Source organism: Cyprinodon tularosa, unplaced genomic scaffold, assembly GCF_016077235.1.
Source record: "Cyprinodon tularosa strain WSP-4 unplaced genomic scaffold, ASM1607723v1 ctg187, whole genome shotgun sequence".
In the NCBI taxonomy this organism is placed as follows: Eukaryota; Metazoa; Chordata; class Actinopteri; order Cyprinodontiformes; family Cyprinodontidae; genus Cyprinodon; species Cyprinodon tularosa.
The window spans coordinates 1,510,056-1,532,507 of record NW_024038657.1 but is presented as its reverse complement, the minus strand read 5'-3'; the positions used below and the strand labels follow the sequence as shown (position 1 = coordinate 1,532,507).

General features: G+C 36.7%; 1 protein-coding gene across 5 annotated transcripts in view; it reads right to left on the bottom strand.

Annotated features, from left to right (window-relative positions):
- The window catches only part of LOC119782008 (microphthalmia-associated transcription factor-like), a 43,393-nt gene extending 21,979 nt beyond the window's left edge, over positions 1 to 21,414 (bottom strand). For 2 of the 5 annotated variants that reach the window (XM_038282711.1, XM_038282712.1), the window contains exons 1-2: positions 21,106 to 21,414; positions 1,346 to 1,586 (exon numbers count right to left, since the gene is read on the bottom strand). In XM_038282711.1, the coding sequence (XP_038138639.1) occupies positions 1,346 to 1,586; positions 21,106 to 21,407 (543 nt within the window). In that variant the 5' untranslated portion in view covers positions 21,408 to 21,414. Of the gene's footprint in view, positions 1 to 1,345; positions 1,587 to 10,885; positions 11,038 to 21,105 lie in introns of those variants that run through there. The other 3 variants (XM_038282713.1, XM_038282715.1, XM_038282716.1) reach the window with 2 other exon arrangements.
- Positions 21,415 to 22,452: the final 1,038 nt, after the last annotated feature.

Here is a 22,452-nt window from a genome sequence, read left to right as displayed (position 1 = left end):
AGGGATGAAAAACCTCCAAACATTAAGGCAGAATTTGACTATAATGACAGTCATGGAAACGGTCTGTGAATTATCCATGTGAGATTGTGCGACTGGAAAAGGCAATTAACTCTAATACTTTTTACAGATCTTTACTAGCGTACTAATAAATGTGGAACGCACTGAATTGACATACTTATCATTTTGTGCAAACAAATACAAATTTTTACTTTTCAATAGTCAATTTTATCTTTACGGCTTCTAAAATGTCTATGTGAATTTAAACAGCATCAAATCCATGACTGACAAAGCATATGATTATAATTTCTATGGCAGTGATTAAATTAAGAAAAAAACATTACTAATGCTGAATGAAATTGAATCCTCTCAGCAAACTAACTTTAAGAAGACTAATGTGTTCTTATGCACTTTCTGACACATAAACTTCTATATATGTTGTATATTTGATACAAGGGAAAATGTAAATGGTTCCAAAAAAATACCATCAAATATACAACATATAAAAGCTAACTCCTTCATAAATAATTGGAAAAGTTATTTTCCCAATAAAACACTCAAGAAAACTGCAAGTAATGTTCTAGTAGCATTCTGTGTCCAAAAAAACTTTCCAAAAATCACAGCCACATGCAAATGTTTTTCATATCATAGAAATAAATGTGCATAAAGGGAAAACATAGAAGTAAATAGTATGGGAGCATATTTATAAAAGAAGGATCAAAAAGTGTAGATGGCGATGAGATTTTCAGTAGGGTTTACATTTATGCAACACAACTCAACACATTTTCCAAGGATATTCATTGTTAAAAGAAATCGCTAAAAAAAAGAAATAAGATTTAAAAAAATGCACGGTGGAAAACGTTGAAGAATAAAACTTACCTATATGCTTGATGGAAATTTAAAAGCAAAACCCACTGCTCTCTACTGAGACAGAAAATCTGAACAGTCTTCTGTCCCTCCGGCTGCGAGGGAATCAAAGCTACGAAAAGATGTGAACGTAGCTGAGCAAATAGGATTAAAGATGGCTAAAACCAAACGGCTGGAAGCACAGCGTGCATTAAAGAGGAATTCTCTCAGGAAAGATAATCCTCATATTCACATTTTAACACACTTCACTCACTCCTGGGTGATTTTTCTTTTAGATTTTTTTTCAGCCAGTTGTAGTAAAACCACAACTGCCTGACTGCCCACACTCGAGTCACCAGCATCTATTAATACAACTGGACCCTTTAGACTGGGGCAGTGACGCATACAACTTCCAGAGATGGAAACTTTATACAGAACCAAGCCTGCTAATTAAAAAAAGCTGACACACTCCACCTCCTTCCTTGGAGCGAATGCCGCGTACCTTAAGCACCTCCATTGGCACCTGTGCTCCTTCAGGTACACCGACAGGGACGCTGACATTGATGGCAGGGGTCTGGGTCGCTGTGGTTTGTGAGTAATGGGAGGACTGTTGTCTTTGCTGCTCCCGCCGCTCCTGCTCTTGAAGCTGCTCCCGCATTAGCTGTTGCCGCAGCAGGATGCGAGATGTCACAGCCGAGGAGCTCAGTGGGGGCTTGGAGGAGCCATGCTGGTCCGACGGGCTGCTGTGGAGAGGAGGGGTAGAGAAAAGATGTCGAATGAGTGATTCCCAGAGAGCCTGACTACAAAGATAAGATGAGTGAAAAGATGGAGAGTTGAAGGTGCTATTAGAGGGAGTGTAGACTAAGGTCATGCGGGGAAGAAGAGGTCAAGCAGAGAAAAAAGAAAGGGATGGATAAAAGGAGGGCACAAAATTATAAAAAAAAAAACAGCAGACAAAATAAATTTCTGCTCTCCTCCCTGTACACCAACAGCTGCACCTCGGGTCACCAATTTGTCTAGGTCCTGAACTTTGCAGCTGACACAGCATTACTAGAATCATCTCTGGGGACAAAGGGTCTGTCTACAGGTAGGAGACTGGTGCAAATGGTGCAGCCAATGCAATCTGGAGCTCAATGCTCTAAAAATGGTAGAGATAAACTTTTACAAAAGCACAGCCCCATCCATCTCTATGAGTCTAGTCAGCACTGTGGACTCCTGCCTCCTGAACATCATCATCACATAGGATCCCAATTGAGAGCTGAACATCATCTCACTCACAACAAGGCACAGCAGAGAATGCACTTCCTGCAGTTACCAAAGTTCTTTCTGCCAAAAACAACAATGGTGCACTTCTACTCCAACATCAGTGAGTCCATCCCTCTCTCCTGAAAAGCAGCAAGATCAAGAGCAGACTGTAGTGTATTTCTGCAAAAAAGGTAACTGGCTGCAATCTTCCTTCTCTTCAGGAACTGCATGCCTCCAGGACTCGGAGGTGAGCAGGTAAGATTTCAGCTGACCCCTCCACCCTGGACACTACATGTGGAACTTTGGACTCTAGTACAGGCTGGACTATGCCAGGCCTTCCCCCATCTTCTGATCCTGTTTGTGGAATTCAATGAAAGTTTAAATATGGGCAGTAGCTTGCTTTGCTTGGAAATCTAAGTGACTGATTGTCAGGCCTGTTTCACAGTGAGATCCTAGAATGTGCAACTGGGAGGATACACCAAGGCAGACCCAAAACCTTCTGGAGGGATTGTATATCCATTCTGAATCAACCTATACTGAGCCTGAAAGTGTTTAAAGGGAGGGGATTTTATTGTAGCACGGGGTAAATATATTTTCAAACTCTGAATAGATTCTCATATTAATTTTTCAGATCGAATCATATCACAAAATACTTTTTTCCCCACTGTCCTTACACAGCAGTTTCACTACTGTTATTTATTAACTTGCTGTTTAATGTCATTATCTTACAGTATGTCATTAATATCATTATGTTGCATAGCTAAAGAGTCTTGTAATTCGGGTAACAGTTAATTTGTTCAATACCAGCAGCAATCCAGTTTAATATTGGATCAAATTAAGTTGCAACCAACAGTCAGGAAAAAGGATGTACCCTCCAACATCCAATGTGAACAAGAAGAACCTCCATCATGCGGCAGAGAAAACGATGGATGGATGGATGGATGGATGGATGGATGGATGGATGCTTCAGGTCTGTTTCTTTTTTTCCTAATTCTTATTTAAAGGACCCATTTTTCATAAACATTTGAGATTTTAAGAACACATTTAGGAATATCTGCCTACAGGGCTCAGAAAATGTATCACAAAAATGCCACCACTCCAGTTTCAGGGTCTGCAATATGCATATTGCAATGTACTCTTTGGAGGGCAGTAATTGCAGGCTAAAACATCCTGAATGTAATTTACTATCATTTCACATGCTAATGTAATGTTTAGCCAGTACCACAAAGTCCAGCAGCAGAAAAGGCTTACAATGGACACAAATGCAATATTTACCAATACTGTCATGCAACATGGCTGCTCTGTGGAGCAGTGGGTAGCACTGCTGCCTTCTAGCAAGGTTGTGGGTTCGATTCCCAGCCCAGGGTCTTTCTGCATGGAGTTTTCATGTTCTCCCTGAGCATGCGTGGGTTCTCTCTGGGTACTCCGGCTTCCTCCCACAGTCCAAATACATGACTGTTAGGTTAATTGGCTTCTCTAAATTCTCCTTAGGAATGGGTTTGAATGGTTGTTTGTCTCTGTGTTGCCCTGAAATGGACTGGTGAGCTGTTTGGGCCCTTGCTGGAGATCATATCACCCTGACCCTCTGATTGCCCATTTCTAAAACTAACAACAGATTTTTAACTAAGTCAAACTACAACTTGGACATAGTCATACACGATATAAAACATAGGGTAATATAACTAAAGAGATAAAGATTATCATAAATTGTTTACATACTTTAATTCTGGGAACCTTTTTGAATCACTTTTAGAATGCTTAGATCCTTTCCATCAACAACCTCATTGTTGGTGGAAAGGATGTGGGCAGCTCTTCCCCTTGGCTGTACAGAGCTCAGTTAAAAAAAACAAAAACATTTCCTCTTCAGAATTCACTAATTAAATATATTGAAGATGGGGGCTTGTTTGTCTAAAAAGCAAGAGTACTTGATAATCTAAAAAGATCAAAATTTTATTTTTCGATTATATAGAAACTACGGTAATTAAATAACCAGTATTACGTAGGTCTGATGTTGTACAGTCCTGCTAAAGCAAACATTGACAGTAATACTTTTTTTAAAATAAACAGCGCATTACTGCATTACTGCCTAAAATCAGAGGAAAAAAACTAAAAGGGCATCTGTATGTGCAGTATAATCTCTGAAAGTGTATGCCTGTCAGTTCAGAACAAATGATGAAAGGGCTATTTCAGAATTTCTAAGAAATATGCTATCTGCCTATATTTGGAAAGATCAAACCTTTACTTCAAAGCTTTACAAAAAGGGTTTCTTAAAACACACAGTGAAACCTTTATTATACTAGTGAAAACCTGAAAGGAGCAATTATTAATGTTTTTTGATCCATTGACTCCATCTCAAAATTAGACCATTAAAAAACAAGACAGACAAATCAAACCTGCTCTAAATGATCCTATACTGACTTAAGTTTCTTTCAAAAATACTTTCCAATCCTTTAAACTTTGACCTTTATTTGTGAAATAAAAAAATAAATAAATAAAAAAAAACAATTTTCAGTTTCTGCAAACTTTGCTCCAATTTCATCTTGCAATCCCAATATCATGATTGATCTCTTTGTCGGACTCTTTTTATTGGAAAATAAAGGAAGTCGGTAGAGGGTTTTATGCAAGAATGTTTTTCTGGCCCATTTTCTACCCTGCGTGTTTCCTTTGTGAGCATATTTTTATAACTGTCTAATACAAACATAACTTTGGTTGGAAAAAAAAAAAAACATGCAACATTTCTCAGATGAACTGCTTTTGTCATTTTTGAGACTTATTGTTTTAAGATAGTAGAAGTTAGCTTTTTTTTAGCATGTCAGTCAATCTTAGTTTCAGCAGCCTCTGGGTCTGACTAAACTGGATTTATTCTAAATAAGGAAAGAAAGAGAGCCATCTACCACAGGTTAGTTATTAACAAAATTAAAAAAATCTAACATGTCTCTCCCTAAATACTATTTCTTAAAACTCCTCATTAAATGTATCCTAAAAAAAGGTCATTTCATAAAAGACAAACCATTTTTTGAGAACACTGAATTGTTTTAAGCATAAACTTTACAAAGTTTAAGATTCACAGATTTTACCCTCTGCGAAAGAGGAACTTTAAAGAACAGGCTTCTTCAGTTTTCCCACTCTCTTAAATTTAGACGGCTGCTCCCCAGACAAAGTCTAGCAGTCCTAAAATAGAGAGACTCTGTTGAAGCAGAAGTTGTCGGGACGAAGCCTTCATCGAGTGAGTGATCCTTTTGATACAACACCGTAAAAAGTCTGGCCAATCCAGCTGTGCAGTAATCGCACTAATTAGCCAGATCGGTCAAACACTGCCTCTGTCTGTGGCATATTCACTGGCTGTTGAGCCGTCAACGTGCTATAGTTCTCTTCCAGCACCACGTATAGTCTCACGGTCTAATACCTCACGGACTGACCTGTCCTCCGGTAATCAGAGGGAGACAATTAGAGCCAAAATCGTTCATATTAAAGAACAAAAATTAAAAGGAAAAGCTGAATTTCAGCTTGGTCTTAAAGCTCTGCAGAGGTTTAAGTCGTTCAATCTGACAGTCATTTCCTTTTTCTACAAAAGTTCCTTTGAACTGTTTTTGGTACATGGCATCAGCCTCTGAGTGTTTGGCTTTAGGCGACTGTGTTTCCTTTTATTCAAGAAATTTCTAACAAAAGATTCAGGATCTACGATTGAAACTTTTTGTTTCCACTGAAGGCTTTTTGTTCTCTTTAATTCCTTAATCTGCTTCTCTCTTTGAATGTTTAAATTCCTAAAACAGTCCAACTCTTTCATTTCCTTTATTTCCTCTTTTCTTGTGATTACATGGAACAAATTGCAAAAATATTACAAACTTTAACATGTTTATCTGAGGTAGTAATATAAAACAATAATTACTAATACATACTTCAAATAAAATAATATAAAACCGATCACTACAGTTTGGGGATATTTTTATTGTTTTGATTTTTATTCAAATGACAAAATTAGTCTTTTAGAACAGATGGAAATCTGTCTTCTTTTCTCAGCCACCTAACCACCAGTCTAAAGTAACACATGGGGAAACACAGATGGCTTTCCTTTCCTATAAGTTTTAATCATTGAGAGTAAACTGTTGTAATCCTAGCCTTCTGTGCTCCTCTATGTGAAGAAAAATTGGTTCTTGTATTTGCCACTTTGTGGTTTTACCAGGGATGTGCTAGGGAAGGTGACAATATGAAAATGCAATCCATACCCAAACTCCTCTTTATACCTCCTAGATACAGTGTTGATTTTTTTTAGAGTTTATAGGGATTGAGCAATTCCAATTAGTTTGCAAATGAAGCTACTACTACACCACCCATGGTGGTACATTTTTAGCTTGAGGCTTCAATTAGCCAACTATGAACTTCTCTGATCTGATGCATAGCCTTTCCTAAAAACTGTGATGCTGAACTTTGGGCAAGATATTTCGCCAAGCTGTTAATGAGCAAAGTCCAGGAGGCTACTGAATATTGCAGAATAAAGAGAAAAATACAGGTGGCATTATGATTGTTACATGTGAGGTTGATCATATCAATTAAAATAAAGCTAAACTTTCCTTAAATCTCTTTGCCATTTATGTCTCTCTGTGATCTTGATCCTCTTTTGTTCTATAAACTTTATTAGGTTCAAGAACTATTTCAGTTAAAGTTTCAATCCGAGTACATATTACCGTGCATGGGCACACATTACATTAAACTATTCAGCAATAATAACTGTATTCCAATATCACTATTCTTTTCAGTGTCAATAGTGCCAATGTTGATATTGAAATGAAAAAATAAGAATCAGCTTTATTGGTCTTTGTTAGCATAATGAATGTCATACTTCACTAACATTATGTAGACATTTTAGATTATATATTTTTTGGTAGGAAAAAAAAAAACAGCATAAAAAGTGGGTTTTCCATACTATGTAGCCCCACTACTGATGTAGAGACCAAGTAGGAATTATAAAAAAAAAAACCCTACTGTGACCCTGACAACACTATCCCAGTTCTCAAGTATGGTGGTGGAAGCTTCATGATGCGCAAACATTTTATAGCCCATGGAGGTTATGTATTTCACATAAAATGGCATCATTAACAAATAAAATGGTTCCATATAAAGGAAAATCTTCAGATAAAAGCCAGGAAGGAAAATGACACAGAAGCTTACCTCAAAACTAGCTACAGCTTGGCATAAGGATAACATATCAGCATTTTTGGGTGACCATAAAAGGCTCTGATCCTAGAAAATTTGTTGCTAATAATGTTTAGGGCTGAAACAATTGTTGAAATAATTATCAACTAATTTATTAATGGATTAATTTTTAGCTGGAGTAAAAACTCAAAAACATGCCTTTGGCAGACAGAGAGACTCATTTAGAGCAGTAATTATACCAATATTTTTATTTTCCATCTGTCAATATGCTCTATCTAGAACTCCTCAATTGGAAAAGTGTTAGTTTCACCTGGTTTGATTGTAAAAAGTCATTTCGAGGAGCCTTTGACTTTCCAATTATTAATCCCAAAAAATTATCGACAGATTAATCGATTTGCAAAATAATCATTTGTTGCAGCCATAAGGCAAATACAGCTTTTTCATTTCCAATACAGTATCTAATATTGCAGCTCTCTGTAGTGATCCCACACAATATCCGGACAAATCTTACATACTTTCATTGCTCATTTTGTAGTGTGGCATATTAGAAAAGGCTTGATCAAGTGATATTATTCAACCAGAGAACTAGGGCTGCAACTAACGATTATTTAAAAAATCGATGAATCGGCCGATTTTTTTTTTCGATTAATCTGAAAAAATTTTTTTTTTTATATTAACCTCCTTATTCCAAAATAAACATTTTAGACAGAACAAACAAGCACACAAGTACAGGTTGCTCATTAACTGTACTGGTGCAATATGAAAAATAAATGTTTGTGTTAAAACTACGCAAACTTACATGAGAAATGTAGCTGTACATCCACAAAATATAGGCTACTTTGTTTCATAAAGCGCAAAAAAAGACAGGCATTTTTGTTTTTAAAAGCCCCTAAGGGGTTCAAACAATAGGTCCCCCCATTTCAACAAATGATGTTTTTTTAGACTAGAAGAGTTCTGCCTTTTAAGACAGGAAAGTATAGCAGTTAAAGTTGCTACTTAAGAAAATACTGAACCATAGAGATAAAAATAGCCCTGTGATTCAAATTATAAATTGTATTTGGAAAATGAGAGAACTAGGGATGCTAAAAAACACATCCTCCAAAGACAGATATTTACATGGGAATGTGGCATATAATTAATTAACATATTACTGATCTTGCTGGATTTTATTCTGCTTTACTTCCATAAATTGCAGGATCTTTACTTTATCTTTGCCGGAAGATTTAAACTTTAAAAGCCTTGCCCTCATAATTTGCAAGTTAATTTATTTATAAAGGCTATTTTAATTATTGCGATCGAATTGGGCTGTCAATCCCGGCGCATGCGCGCTTCATTTGCAGTCTGGACGCTGAGGGTAAACATCCTGCGGCTCTGACTGCAGCGCTGAGAGGGACTTCTGCAGGAGAACGGGGTTGGGATGGGGGAAGCGCCTCACGACAGCAGCTGCCGCTGGAGGACAAGATTAGGAACGATACATGCTTTCACGTAAGAGTCTCCAAAAGCCGCCAGTGACACTGTAAAAAGTCGCCAGATTTGTCGCTAGTCGCTTTTTTTTAAAATAGTCGCTGGAGGGGTCTGAAAAGTCGCTAAATATAGCGACAAAGTCGCTGAGTTGGCAACACTGCGCACCTGCGGCGCTGACTCGCTCTGCCGTAATTTTTTTTCTTCCCCCGTTTCAGTCAAGTGGCAGTGATGACGGCGGCGGCGGATGACGCATTAATCGCGCGACACAACTAATCGATGATGAAATTCGTTGCCAACGCTTTTAAAAGTCGATTTTTATCGATTTTATCGATTCGTTGTTGCAGCCCTACAGAGAACCATAGTCAACAACAGTAAGTATGAGAACAAATGTTTTATTAACCTACGGATTACACAAACTTTAAACAGAAGCAGAGTATTTCTATCAGCATGCTAAAAACTAGAGACTTTAGATGGAGGCTGATATTTTTAGATATTAGTAGAATGATTTTTGATATCAGTTTTGGATCAGAAGATTCCTACAATAGAAATGTCCTCATTCACTGGAGAGGACAACTCATTAACATTATTCAGTCTTCTCTTATTAAGCAAATACTGGTCTAAAACAGGATGGTTAGTTGGATTCAGTGTCAGACTAAGATAAAATGATAATGTTGTCGGATAAAGTTTTTTAACTAAATTAACCCCCTTATGAATGTTCTCGTTGTGTTAGACAGGCAGACGATAATTTAATCATATTATACCTTATTGGTTTTAAACATCATTTTTTTCCCCCACAATTCTTACAAATCTGAAAACCAAAAGGCTATACTATGACTTGTTAAAAGAGAATTCAGGGTTTTAGGATACTAGCCTGGAATACAAGTATTGTGATTAGGGCTGAAACAATTGTTAGGATTAATCGTGATAAATCGTAAACTAATTTACTAATCGATTAATCATTAAATGGAGGATAGAGACTCTAAATCATGCCTGTAGCTGACAGAGCAACCCACTTAGAGCAGTAATTACACAAGGATTGTAAAAGAAAATGTGTAAAGATTTAGCATTTAATATAAAAATAATTTTCCATCTGTCAATATGCTCTATCCAGAACTCCTCAAGTGGAAACGTTTTAGTTTCACCTGGTTTAAATTAGCAAACAGTCTCCTTTAGGGAACTTTTTGCTATCCAATTATTCATTGAAAAAATAATTGGCAGATTAATCGTTTTGCATAATAAACGTTAGTTGCAGCCCAAATGGGGATAATGAAAAAATATGGACAGAACTTTTTTCTTTTTTAAGTTATAAATTTAAACTCTTAATTCTGGCCATTTCTACTAGAAACACTATTTCAAGGAACAGAGGCAAAACATAGAATTTCTGAACTACTCAGCAGATATTTATATTTTCCTGTTTCATTCAAATTAAATACTATAACATTTATAATATGAAGCAACATTATTTTATAATAATCCATTTCAACTTTCAAAAATTCTGATTTTAAAAAACAGAATCTGATTTGTGAAATTGTTGTGTTGCACCGTTTGACTGACCTAAGATGGCTTAACTCAGCAAAGCACAACCTTTGGTTGATTCCCTGTTTCTTTCACTCACCGTTTGGTGGATTTTGCTAGCAGAACCACTGAAACGCATAAAAACCTCCTTTGTTCCTTTTTTAACCTTTTCAATCGTGTGCATAAGCACTACTCCTCTCATGTTTGTGTGTCCTCACAAAAGAGGGGGCTAAAGAAAACACAATGGTTGTACAGTCTTAAACAACCCTGCCCACCCAAACTCATGATTGTTATGAGCATGCTCACTATTCTGCTACATCACATCATATCCACCATTGGTCAAACAGTCAGAGCTAAGAAGTTGATGGATTTTGAGAAACAGAGTATTAAAATAAGAAGTTGTGGTTCTTTGCATTGAGAAAATTGAGACAGTACACTATAATAGTAATATCAGTCTGTTTTGGCCTGCTGACAAGAAAAACTAAAAATGATAAACATCAATTTAATGGGCTACAGTAAGGAGCTATAGTAGTGAGAACTCCTCAAACACTTATATATTACCCACAAAATATATTTTAATGTGTAAAGTAAATAGTGCATGGCAATTAAAGTCACAAATTAAAGTGTGAAAACAATATCAGAGATGCTAAATAGCTGTACTCACAGAAAATTAAATGAGCAGGGTCTGTACACTTGCACTCCAGCAGCCTCCATATTTGTTTGTTTTTCCAATGAAGGTGCACCACCCGCCCTTGGAGAACAGTGAAAGTCATGCTGGTGGGGCCGCACCGAAAGTGTGTCAGAGGGGGGAGGCTCCAGGGCCCGGTCTGGAATCTCCAATCATCTCACAGAGTCAGAGGCAGATGACCAGCCCTGTCCAAAGCCACAGCAGAGCAGAGGAAAGGAAAGGGCTGGAACCCGCTGGAAACATGTTGTCCACCACCATGCTGTGCAAAGCCACACAGATACTGTTTCACTCAGAGACGTGTGTTGACACGTGTTGAGCGGGGTGCCCTACAATTAAACCTACATTTAAGATTTCACGATTACAACTTTTACTGGGACACAGATACCCTTACATTTCTGCGTAAAGTTCTTTTAAACAGACTAACAATTGTGCACAAAGATAAACAAAGCTTTGATATTTACGAAGCATGTAAAATGCTCCGCTTAAGGGTCAACATCAGCTTAGTTTCAGCATTTAAGTAAAATGTTGCACCACAACTATTATTAGCGGGAAGTTTGCTATTCAATTCACTAGACTGCTCTTTTTTTAAGGTTGTTTTCCTGAGGCAAAAAGACACTATGATCTCTGCTTGTAGGTACAAATGCATAAATAAAAAATAAGAATAGTGTCGTCTATGTAAACTGACAGGGCCGGAAAGCAACGTTCCAGAGTATGCTTTCTAGAATTAGTCTAAATATATCCAGATTTAAAAAAAAATTACTTATCGCAAAACAGGAAAGTTTTTTTTCAGTGTCTTCTACTTCTATTTCCCATGTAGTTTTAGGTTTCTTAATGGCTACAAAGGGTAATATAATATAGGGTAGTGAGGTTATACAACAGATTAAAAATATGAAGCTTTAAAAAGAATACTGCTTGAGAACAGTGTGAGGGAACTAAATGGTGAGATCTCAAATTAGAAGGCTGCCAAGAAATAACACTTCTCAAATAAAATTAATTTTCCTTCTCTCCTTTGAACCAGATGATTTTCCTATCCAGCTAACCACCTAACTTACATCCATAAATAAAACTTGGATTTGATGCATGCTCCTCATAGCAGTACAACTGTTCAACTTCTTTAAAAAAAAGACAAAAAGCCCTGAACACTCAGAGACAATAATTACAGACAAGAAAATTAGGCATAATAATCAAAGGTATTAATAGAAAATGTAACAAAAAAATGAAATCACATGGAAAAAGTTGTAATCTTAGTCACAATTTGTCCAAAATAAATGAAACTATAGATTTATAACATAATCTAAGAGTTGATCAGATTTGCAGTTAAATCTCCAGAAGTTTAACCTGGAATTACTGAAATATCTTCCCTATCTGTCACCTTTGTTTGTACTTCAAGCAAAAAAGATAATTTAATAGTCAGAAGGAAAAGGTTTATGCCACTGAAGTAAATTATCAGACAGAAACTGAAAATAATACAATATTCATAACAAGAAAAGCTTTTGATGTTAATATGAAGCAGTAATTTGGGTGTAAAGTGGATTAAACTGCAGTTACACTGTATCTGTATCTGAAGTAGGTGACAATAAGAGGGATCTGACTTTGGAAAAACCTGAAAAATCTATATCAGGAGTCAACCGTCTCAGAGTCCATTTTCTTTAAACAATTCAAAATCATTGTCTCAAAATTCATGTTAAAGATTTATTATATATATATTTATTGTTACTTGTTCAAATATTCTCTCAACTAAATAACTTTTTTCTGTCCTGAATTAAGGACTATTCTGTGAATATTTCTGTTGGTCTGCTTCAAATTCATCTCCCCAAAATAATCTGCAGTTATTTATGAAATGATTAGATTTATGAATGATAAAGCTTGTAATGGAATGATACTTACTGGATTTCTCCATATTTTAAATGGCATACAACAAACATATAGACCACAGAACTTTTTATATTATCAAAGTGCCAGGAAATATTTGACCGAGATGTTTTTAGATGCCTCAAATGATCTCTTATCTGTTCTTTCATGCAAAGACTCTCTTCCTGGTGGCTGGTAGCTTATCTTCCCTAATGAGAGCATATTTTTGATGAAGAAAAAAATGCTTTTGCTTGATCCTGCATACACAGATAAGCAAATAATTATGCACAAATATCCTCCACAACCCCACTCCAATCCAAACCATTCCTACAAGAAAAATTTGATGGGAATGCATAAAAATATTTTGGTAATATAAAACAAATCCCTGTATTAAATCAAGGAAGAAAAGGAGGGATCAACCACAATCTTTATTTAAAAAAATACACACCACCTTTCTGACTTCACCTTCAGCAAATATTAAACAATTCCTCTTTTGCTGATGCTGATATTTCCAAATGGAAATAAGAGCTCAATCATTTAAACTGTTCTGGAAGGAAGAAAGGGCAAATATTAATAAGGTTAAATTCTAGATGAATAGATGTCTTGGTTAATTCTCCAATGCTGACACTGCCAGAAACAAACAGCTCATTGATAGAGAACCCTGAGGACACATCAATGGTGTAAATCAACTTTAGTTACCGCCTTAAAATGCATTTTTCATTATGTTGCTTTTTCCATTTAAAGTGCAGGCTAAAAACCTGCATACTTATAAGAGGGTGAAGAAAAAAAACAACAACACAGACACATTCTGTGCAGTTAAAATGTGTTCAGCTTTCAAAGAAAGTAGCTCTAAATCCATGTTGTAGTTCCCTTTTCTCTCCATCAGAGGCAGGCAAAGATCACAAGTCAGTATTATTCAGACTCTAAATCTTAAAAAAGAACAAAAAACGTTTTGTTGTTGCTAAAATGCAAACTCATCTTGACCATAAAAGGACATTAAGAGACAGGACAATCTGTGATGGCAGGGCAAGTAGCTCAGACAGATTTTAACTTCAGTTGCAGCCAGGGGGGGATTTACCATTAGGCAATACTAGGCAGTTGCCTAGGGCCCCAGGTTCCTGGAGGCCTCATAAAACTCTGTTTACATGTATAGTTAATACAAATATTCCCTATTTGTGCACATCAATTATGTTTAGCTAAAATACCATCAGAACGCTTTAATATCAATTGTGTCTGATCATCCTTTTCCTTACCTTAATGAACATTTGATCTTTAAATGTAAAGTACTAAAACTACAGTTTTATCTAAATGTAATAATAAGGTTTTCTAACAAATCATCATTAAAATCTAATAAATGATTTGGTAATCATAAATATTAAAATAAACAAACCTCAGGACATTTCATACTCTTCAGGTCTCCCTTTTTTGGAACAAACATTTAAAGCTCTAATGCTCCTTGTGGGAAACAACTGTATAGCAAAAACATTTTGTGGTAGAAAATATTAGAAAATACTCTGATTACAAAATTATAGGGTAATATTCCTAATTTCTAATTGCTAGATAATGTGCAAATATGTTTCTTTCTTCTCTTTCTTAGCCTACACTCTGTAGACTCAAACTGGCTAAATACTAAAGCATGAAAAGACAACATGGAATTTATTAGCCAGCAATTCCAGCACTGCAAATAGTTTTGTTTATAGAAAAGATACTAGATTTTGTTTATATGTAATCGTAGCCTGGATATAAACTTCTCCACAGCACAAACTTGTGAGGTCTTGGTAGAACGGTAGATTTATATTGACAAATACATAGAAGTGGACTACAGAATTTTTTCAAGTTTTTTTTTTTTTTTTTTTTTGCCCATGCATTTAGATCTTCACTCTACTCTGACAGCACTGCATGTAGGCCTTTAAGGACAAGGCAATTGCCTGTGAGACAATGCTTAGGGAAATACCTCAGGCTACCTATTTCTATGCTTGTGAGAGAGGACACTTAAACCATGGTGCAAACAAAGTTTAACAAAATATGTGCTGGCATTAAGAAATAACCTACGACCAGAGAGCAATATGTTTCCTAGCACCTGTGCATTTAGCATAGCAACCTCCTGATGTTTCTTGTCATTTCAAGGAGCTAAAGGTTGCCCACATTCAGACACAGCCCACCTCATGGAATTGAACAAAAATACATTATTTCTTCACGTGTGATCTGTGTGAAACATGCTAATAATTAACACCTTCACATGTTGTAGCTCTTATAATGGAGAACTTCAGCTGTTCTCCACATCTGGATAGGAACAGGAGCTAGGAGCTACAATTTAAGGTATTCACATTGAGCTAGCACTTAGGGAAGCAGGGAGGGTTCGTGTCAGAAAAAGTAGCAGAAGGTAAGCTTCATACATCCGACAGTTTCACAGAAAGACAGACATGAGCTGGGGGTGTTGGTTTTTCAATTAATGTAATTTCTTTACATATTATTATATCTAAAGAGACATTTTGTAAGTTTTTACTAAAAATATGCATCTATAAGCTTGTGCCATATTTTCCTGAATTTACTTTGGGTCAAAAGTTCCCGCACTGTTCTGCGGATGTGATGTCAGGTGTGTTCATGCCAAATGGGTCCAATCTAGCAAATAATCGATGCCTTATATTCAAGTAGGATTTTTTTAGATACTTAGAAGTGACTGGCATCTCCAGGTAGGGTGGAAAAAGTAAAAATAAACCGTGTCAAATACGGGCGTGAGTAACTAGAAGCAGAAAAGTGCTGCAGTTCTTGTTATGGCCACATACAGCAGTATCATTAAAAAAAAACTCCCAAATAGCTCTTTAAATTCATTTAAAAAGCTAGGATTAGGATTAGAATAAGTGTGCAAATACAAAATTTGTGATATGCTCCACATTGTTAATATATTTTATGATTTTGCTGTGTTTTTTTTCCCCTTCTACTTAAAACTAATCAAGTATTTCAAGCCCATAGATGACCTAGAATCTGTACAATTATAGAACAATTAATTCCCAAGTGAAAAGATGTATTTTAAAAGTAGAGTCCATGCTTTTGAACTTTCATTTTCAGCTAGAGGCTGCTGTGCAAAAGAAAGAAATATCTCCCTTTAACACGTTGAGATATAACACTTCTAAAGTGCTAAACTTGCAGAGTTTATTTACACCACACAGAAGACTGGTTCAATTCCTTCATCACTTCTATATATAGGCACAGAAAGTCATACACATATAGCAGCATGCATGCTCTGTCAAACTGATCTGAAGACAGCAAGAAAACAAAGAGACCTGCGAAAGCTGAGATGACAGTCTATCACATTCAGGATCACTAATTTAAGAAACAGCTGAGCCAGCTGTTAGAAGGGATGGATGAGACTAAAATTATCTAGCTTGCGCAATAACACATCACAGTCATCGTGACTATTATTTTGCTAGGTCATATTCATGTGATGGGAAGAGGAAGTGGGACACCTTTATTCGAACAATGCTTAAGGCAGCTTCACGTATTCTGAAACAATGTGCTGCAGATAGCTCAGCTGGGATTCACCGCTGCCAAAACCCTGTCTGCAATAACAGCTCAGACTCCACTGTGTGTGTGTGTGGAACAGTGTAATGACATTTCACTAATCAAGAAATTGAAGGCATTAGTTTAAAAAATGCAGAACTGGGTTAAAGGTTGGGACTGTCCATGATGATGTTTTCCACTCTGAAAGTTAAAAAACAAGGAGCTGAAGTGAAAATCTGCTACAGAGAGCAAAACCAAAAATCTATTCAGTTTTCAGCTTGTGATCCACTGAAAAGGCAGAGTTTACAACCTCAACACTGTGGTGTGCTTATATAAAACACAAGATAAATAAGTGGATTAGTCATAGTAAGTCTCAAAAGTGTTTCACTCAAAGAGTCAGATGTTTTACACAACACCATAGAAATAGTGTAAAGGTCAAGTCAAGTAAACATGTCAGTCTTCCATGTTTTCTGTTTTTAACAGTGTGGATTTCGGGAAAAGGAACAGTGATTTCATTCAGACTGTTTATCTCCTGACTCTTTCTGAATCCGTCACAGAGGCTTTCCAGGGTTGTATACACTTTCTCACATACTGCTTGTTAAGACAACATTTTAAAAAGCATCAAATAAACCCTCTGATAATGATCAACTACTGGGGACAGAATTCATGCAATATCTTGCATTATAATAATTTAAATACTACAACAAAGCAGACAGATGAAAAAGTGAAAGAGTCTGAAGTCTGAAGAGACAGTAAAATGGTTAGGAAAATAATAGACATTATTAGGCTGAATTAAGAAACAGTTATACTCTGTAGTGTTTTTCAGAAAAGAGGAAGTGCAAGTGATCAAAATAATAGCTCTAAATTGTATTACATTTTCTTTATATTATCTACTCTGGTATTTATCACCGTGATAACTCAATTGATGCTGAAAATAAAATTACAATAAAAAAACAGTTTCTTCAGTAATTATCACAACATTGAAGGGATGACAGTATATGTTTCACATGGTATATCGATGAGTAAAAGTCAAAATGTTTTATACAGACCAACAGTATTAATACATAATCTAATTTTCTCTAAAACAATTAATTTCAATAATAAAATATGAATTATCAGACTTACTGTAGAACCATGCAATGCCTGATTTATATGTATGTTATTCATTATCACCCATGAACTGAAAGTCTCAAGCTTTACGTTTGCCTTGCCTTAGTAATAGAACCTCACTCATTTTGGGAAATTCTCACCTATTTTGCATGCTCAAATGGAAAAGAAGGTACCTTAGGAACTGTAAGCCCAAATTACCTGTGTGATATATTATTTAAAAGCTAACACCTTCTAGTTTCTGAATATATACATGAAAATTGGGTGAGTTAAACATCTGAGCGGCATCAGTTCAAACAAGACTCAAAGTATTTTTTCTTTAATTCTTGAAAATATTAGGTCTTTTTTAAACAGCAGTTATAAAGACATGCTTGTTTGTTGTGACTGCTGTGTCATGGTACATTTTGACATGCTGCTATATCTGTGTTAATTGTGGTTTGGTGCTCGCTACGTCCATAAAATTAACTATGCGGTTAAATTGTAGAGAATCTAAGCTTTCCAACGATGCCTAACATGTCTATATTGGTAAACATTTTGACCAGTGTACTTTTCATGCATTCTGAGATATTATTTGTAAACACTTTAAAACTGTGAGTTTTGAGAGATTAATCTGGAAAAAATATAATAAAAAAAAAAAAGCTGTTTTTTAAAAGCATAGCCTTTCAAATCTTTTGCACACTTGCGCCGGTTACTTATACATGACATGCAGTTTAAGCAGCCAAAGTAACAGGTCAAATAAAACTAGGATTTCATCAAAAAAGGTTGCACCATTATATTTTCAAATCTGTGGACCCTAAGGCTGTGGATTGGACCCCGCTGTTGTTCGTTCCACCTTAGTAGCAGCAGGATCGTGTGATCCTCTCATTAAAGAGTTATAACTTGAAAGGATTAACATGGCATTTATATGTTAGAATTGTTACAATCCAATGAAAACAGTTGAGATCAGTGGATAAAAGTTGTTAAAAGGCTGCTGACATTGTACTGCATGTCCTTGTTTAAATGGCAGATTTAGGCAATTCATTTATTTCAATTCAAAATTACTTCATCAATTCCAAAAAGAAACTAAATATCATAACTAATATGATAATTGTTTCTTTAATGAGTCATTATTTATTTGGATGGCTATAGGCTGAAAGGATCTCCTGTAGTGGCTGAAGTCCCTGTTACTGTGCGACAGCAGTGTGTCTTTAGTCAGATTGAGTGATTAGCATTTTACAGGCAGTAATTCTACAGAGAAGAGTTAAATGGTTTTCAAAATACTGTAGGCCTATTAAACTGTGTAAAGGTGCAACAAAAAGACACATCTTCATTATATCAGATGCAACATTGGCGACCCTTCGCCCTTCAGCCGAAGGGTCGACCCGAGCTCTGGCTTTCCATGTTGTTTTGTCCTTGGGCAAGACACTGATGGTGGTCAGAGGGACTGGTGGTGCCAGTGTATGGCAGCCTCTCTCCTGTCAGTGAGCCCCCATACAGCTGTGGCTACAATGTTGCTTGCCACCATCACCATGTGCATGAATGGGTGAATGACTGAATGCAGAGTAAAGTCCGATGGTCAAGTCTGTCAACTTGAAAAAGCAATTTGCCATTGAACTATATTTTGAAATATAGGCATCTTATCAAACATGCTCCACTGGAACCAATCACACCATTTACATTTTGGGTTATATTAAAGCTCTACTAGGTCCTTGGAGGATGCAGCCTCTGAAATAGATTGCACCATAAAAGTGAGACATTTTCTACACAAAGGTAACAGTTAAGTCCTACAAAAATGGGTTCTGGACAAGCATACTTTCAAACTCATGAAAATGAAAACCCTGGAGTGAAACATCTACATGATTGTGGTTGGTGCAAAGGAAAATCTAAATAAAATCACAGTTGCATTTTCATACAAAATAATATTTAAAATATCACAATTTTGATTTTTGCTAAATTGTTTCGCCCTACTCCTCCAGCAATTGTCCACATAGATGCCATTCCTTTACCTCTTCTACATTCATTCTTTAAATTCCACTTTTTCCCTTCCCTCTTCTACCTTCTTAACTTCTGTGGCTGGCCTGATGCACCACCAATGGCATAAATATTACAACACATATAACAGTTTCAGGTGGTTTCATCTTTATCCCTAAGCTTTTTTCTGTGCAGATAGCCATTTGAACTTTGCATGGATGCAGCCTCAGACACAAAAAAACTATCCAAGACATGCCACACTTTTGCAATTCCTTTAAAAGGCATCCCAAAAAAGTTTTAAGGGCAAATGATGCACGGTAGAGACAAATTCATTGCCATAGTAAAAGTACAGTTTAAAAAAATACTCATTTAATCGTCTTTAAAAAAGTAGGTATTTTCTGAGAAAACAGAATTATCAGACTTAAGAGAGTAAAATTGCTTGAGTTAACTCTGTGACCCAGAAAATATGTTTGACTTTTGAATGACTGTTGACAAAATATGACTTGATAAATTCCTGATTTTGCTGAGATACACCTATAAATGCAAATTATATATGCGCCTTATTGCAGGGCGTTGGATCCCAGGCAGGGAAGGAGCTAAATGGGGGGCCAGGGGTGGCCATGGCGACCCTTAGCCAATCATTGGCTACCCCTGTGGCCCCCCCTACCATTTTTCCCTCTAATACAGACAGTGGCAGCGGCAGTACTTACTAAACATTTACATTTTTCATATATTAAAAACTACTTGACAACAGAAACACTGTAGTTAATTATGCACATCATCAATATACAAACATTAAAGATGATAGGTACAGAATTCATGCACTTTTCAGAACAAAATTTTGAATTATTTGCAATAAAGATAAAATGATGTGCCTCTGCAAGTCATCTAGGAGTATTCAGTGAAATCATAGATAAATAACTACTTTAATAATAACTTAAAAAATGTGGATATTAGTAGATTTTAATATCAAATATTTGGAGAATGATTATTGATAAAAGTAGGTAATGACAATGTAAAATATGTTCAACCCAGAACTCAGACCTGAAAGAATTTTGTCCACAATACCTTTTATTTACACAGCATACAGTAGATGTTTAAATATATCCATATTTGTTAGCAAATGTTGCAGAAAGTATAGTCTGTCTTAATTTAGAAATAATGGATGTTGTGCTCGTTCCTGTTGGAACAGTGTAGATTGACCCTGAGGTTCTGGTGCCTTTCAGCCACCAATCAATGTACATTGGTTATTGACTGGCAGCCCTTATTAAGATTTTCTGGCTACGCCTCTGTTCCCAGTAGCCCCATTGCCTTACAAGACATCCATCATTCCACCTCTAAAGAAAAGCCCTAGGTGCATTAGCTTCATTTTACACCATAACTATGTTATTAATTGATTAATTGGAAAAACAACTTTTCCCATGAATTATCAGTGGCTTTCTAAAATATGTATCATCTATCCGCCTATATAAGGCTACACAGCATCTCACACAGAAAAAAAAAACTGACCTGTCTGCTCTAGTGTGAACTAATATTTAAAGTTGATACTGACAAGACAACACCCAAGTGTTGCATAACTTCATGCCAGCAGGATAATCATAGGGACTGAGTCCGGCTGCAGGGGTCAGCGCTGGGAGCAGCTGCAGCAACATCCCTGCGGAGCTGTCAGGGACATGGCCAGCTGCAGGATCTGCGCTCACTCAACTCCACAGCCTAATTATCTCCTCAACTCAAAAAGCGCAGTCTGCAGTCTTGTAAATAACTGTCCACACTTACAGCGAACTGACCTGTTTTTCAGGGGCTGACTCTTCAACTCGTAGTATGTTTTAGGCTCGTCCTGGAAGTCCTCTCCGACCTCGAAGTCTGGAACTATTCCCGATTCAGAATGCATCGCTCCGGTTGTCAACTTAAGAAAAGCAATGGGTCCGATATAAATTAATACAAATAAACAGGCAGGACGACGTTTGAACCGCCGTAGTTTGAGGAGTAAAGCTGCCGTCAACTCGAACCGCCTCTGACCAGGACCAGGAGTTCTGTAGTCCGCCACAGTGGCGAGGGCAGCGTGGTTGACTGACTTCAGACCGACCATGAACTACAAGTACCACAATGCACCACAGCTGTAACGTCAGCGTGCTTTTGATTGGCTTCAGCGACGAAGTTGATTTTGCGCTTAGTAATTTGCCAGGCGTTTAAAAAAAAATCCGCGAGGTGAAAATAACATAACAGGTTCACAAATTAAACAGATAAAATATTTATTTCAGTTTACGGAACAAGCTTTTGTAGCGACCTAGCCTATAATTATCCAGGGGCGGAGCTAGATGGGGGGCCAGGGGTGGCCAGTGGTACAATTTTTTCCCTCTAATGCAGATGGTGGCAGCAGTAATACTTTCTAGTGGAATATTAACTTTAATTTTTCATATATTACCAACAATTTTTTCATTTATTCATAATTTCTTGACAAACAAAAACATTGTACTTCATTATACAAGTCAATATACTAACATTAAAGATGAATTCATGCTCTTTTCAGAACTAGATTTTGTGTTATATGGGGTAAAGAAAAAATTATGTCTCTGCAAGTCATCTAGGAGTAGGGTGACCAAACGTCCGTATTTCCCGGGACATATCCGTATTTCACGTCCTGTCCCGGGCGTCCCGGGTTTTTTTTAGAAAGTGAGGAAATGTCCTGATTTCACTGCGCACGACGCTCCGTGTGACGTAATCCCTGAGCCGCGTCAGTGCGGGCAGCCCTGTTCTTAATCAGACGCTCTTGCTCGGTTCGAAAACCTGGGCTGCATCCTCCAACGACGCGGTCTACCTCGACTGGATCCTTCGAAGTCCTTGAAAATAAGGAGGCCAGAAGAGTTTTGTCTGTAAATTCGAACAGGTCCACACTTCGGCGGGTTTTACCGGCGTATGCTCTGTTGCTTAGCAACCGTGAAAGTTGACACACAAAGCAGGAAAAGAATGAATACATAAGTTTTCAAAACTGTTTATTTATTTCTTTTTTATTGTGAAGTGAACAAAGACTACACTCACAAGAATCCAGAGTGGAATAAAGGTTCCAACCAGCGGGAGCAGGAACAAATAAAATCAAATGTAATGATAGAAACCTTAGTCAGTTAAATAACCTG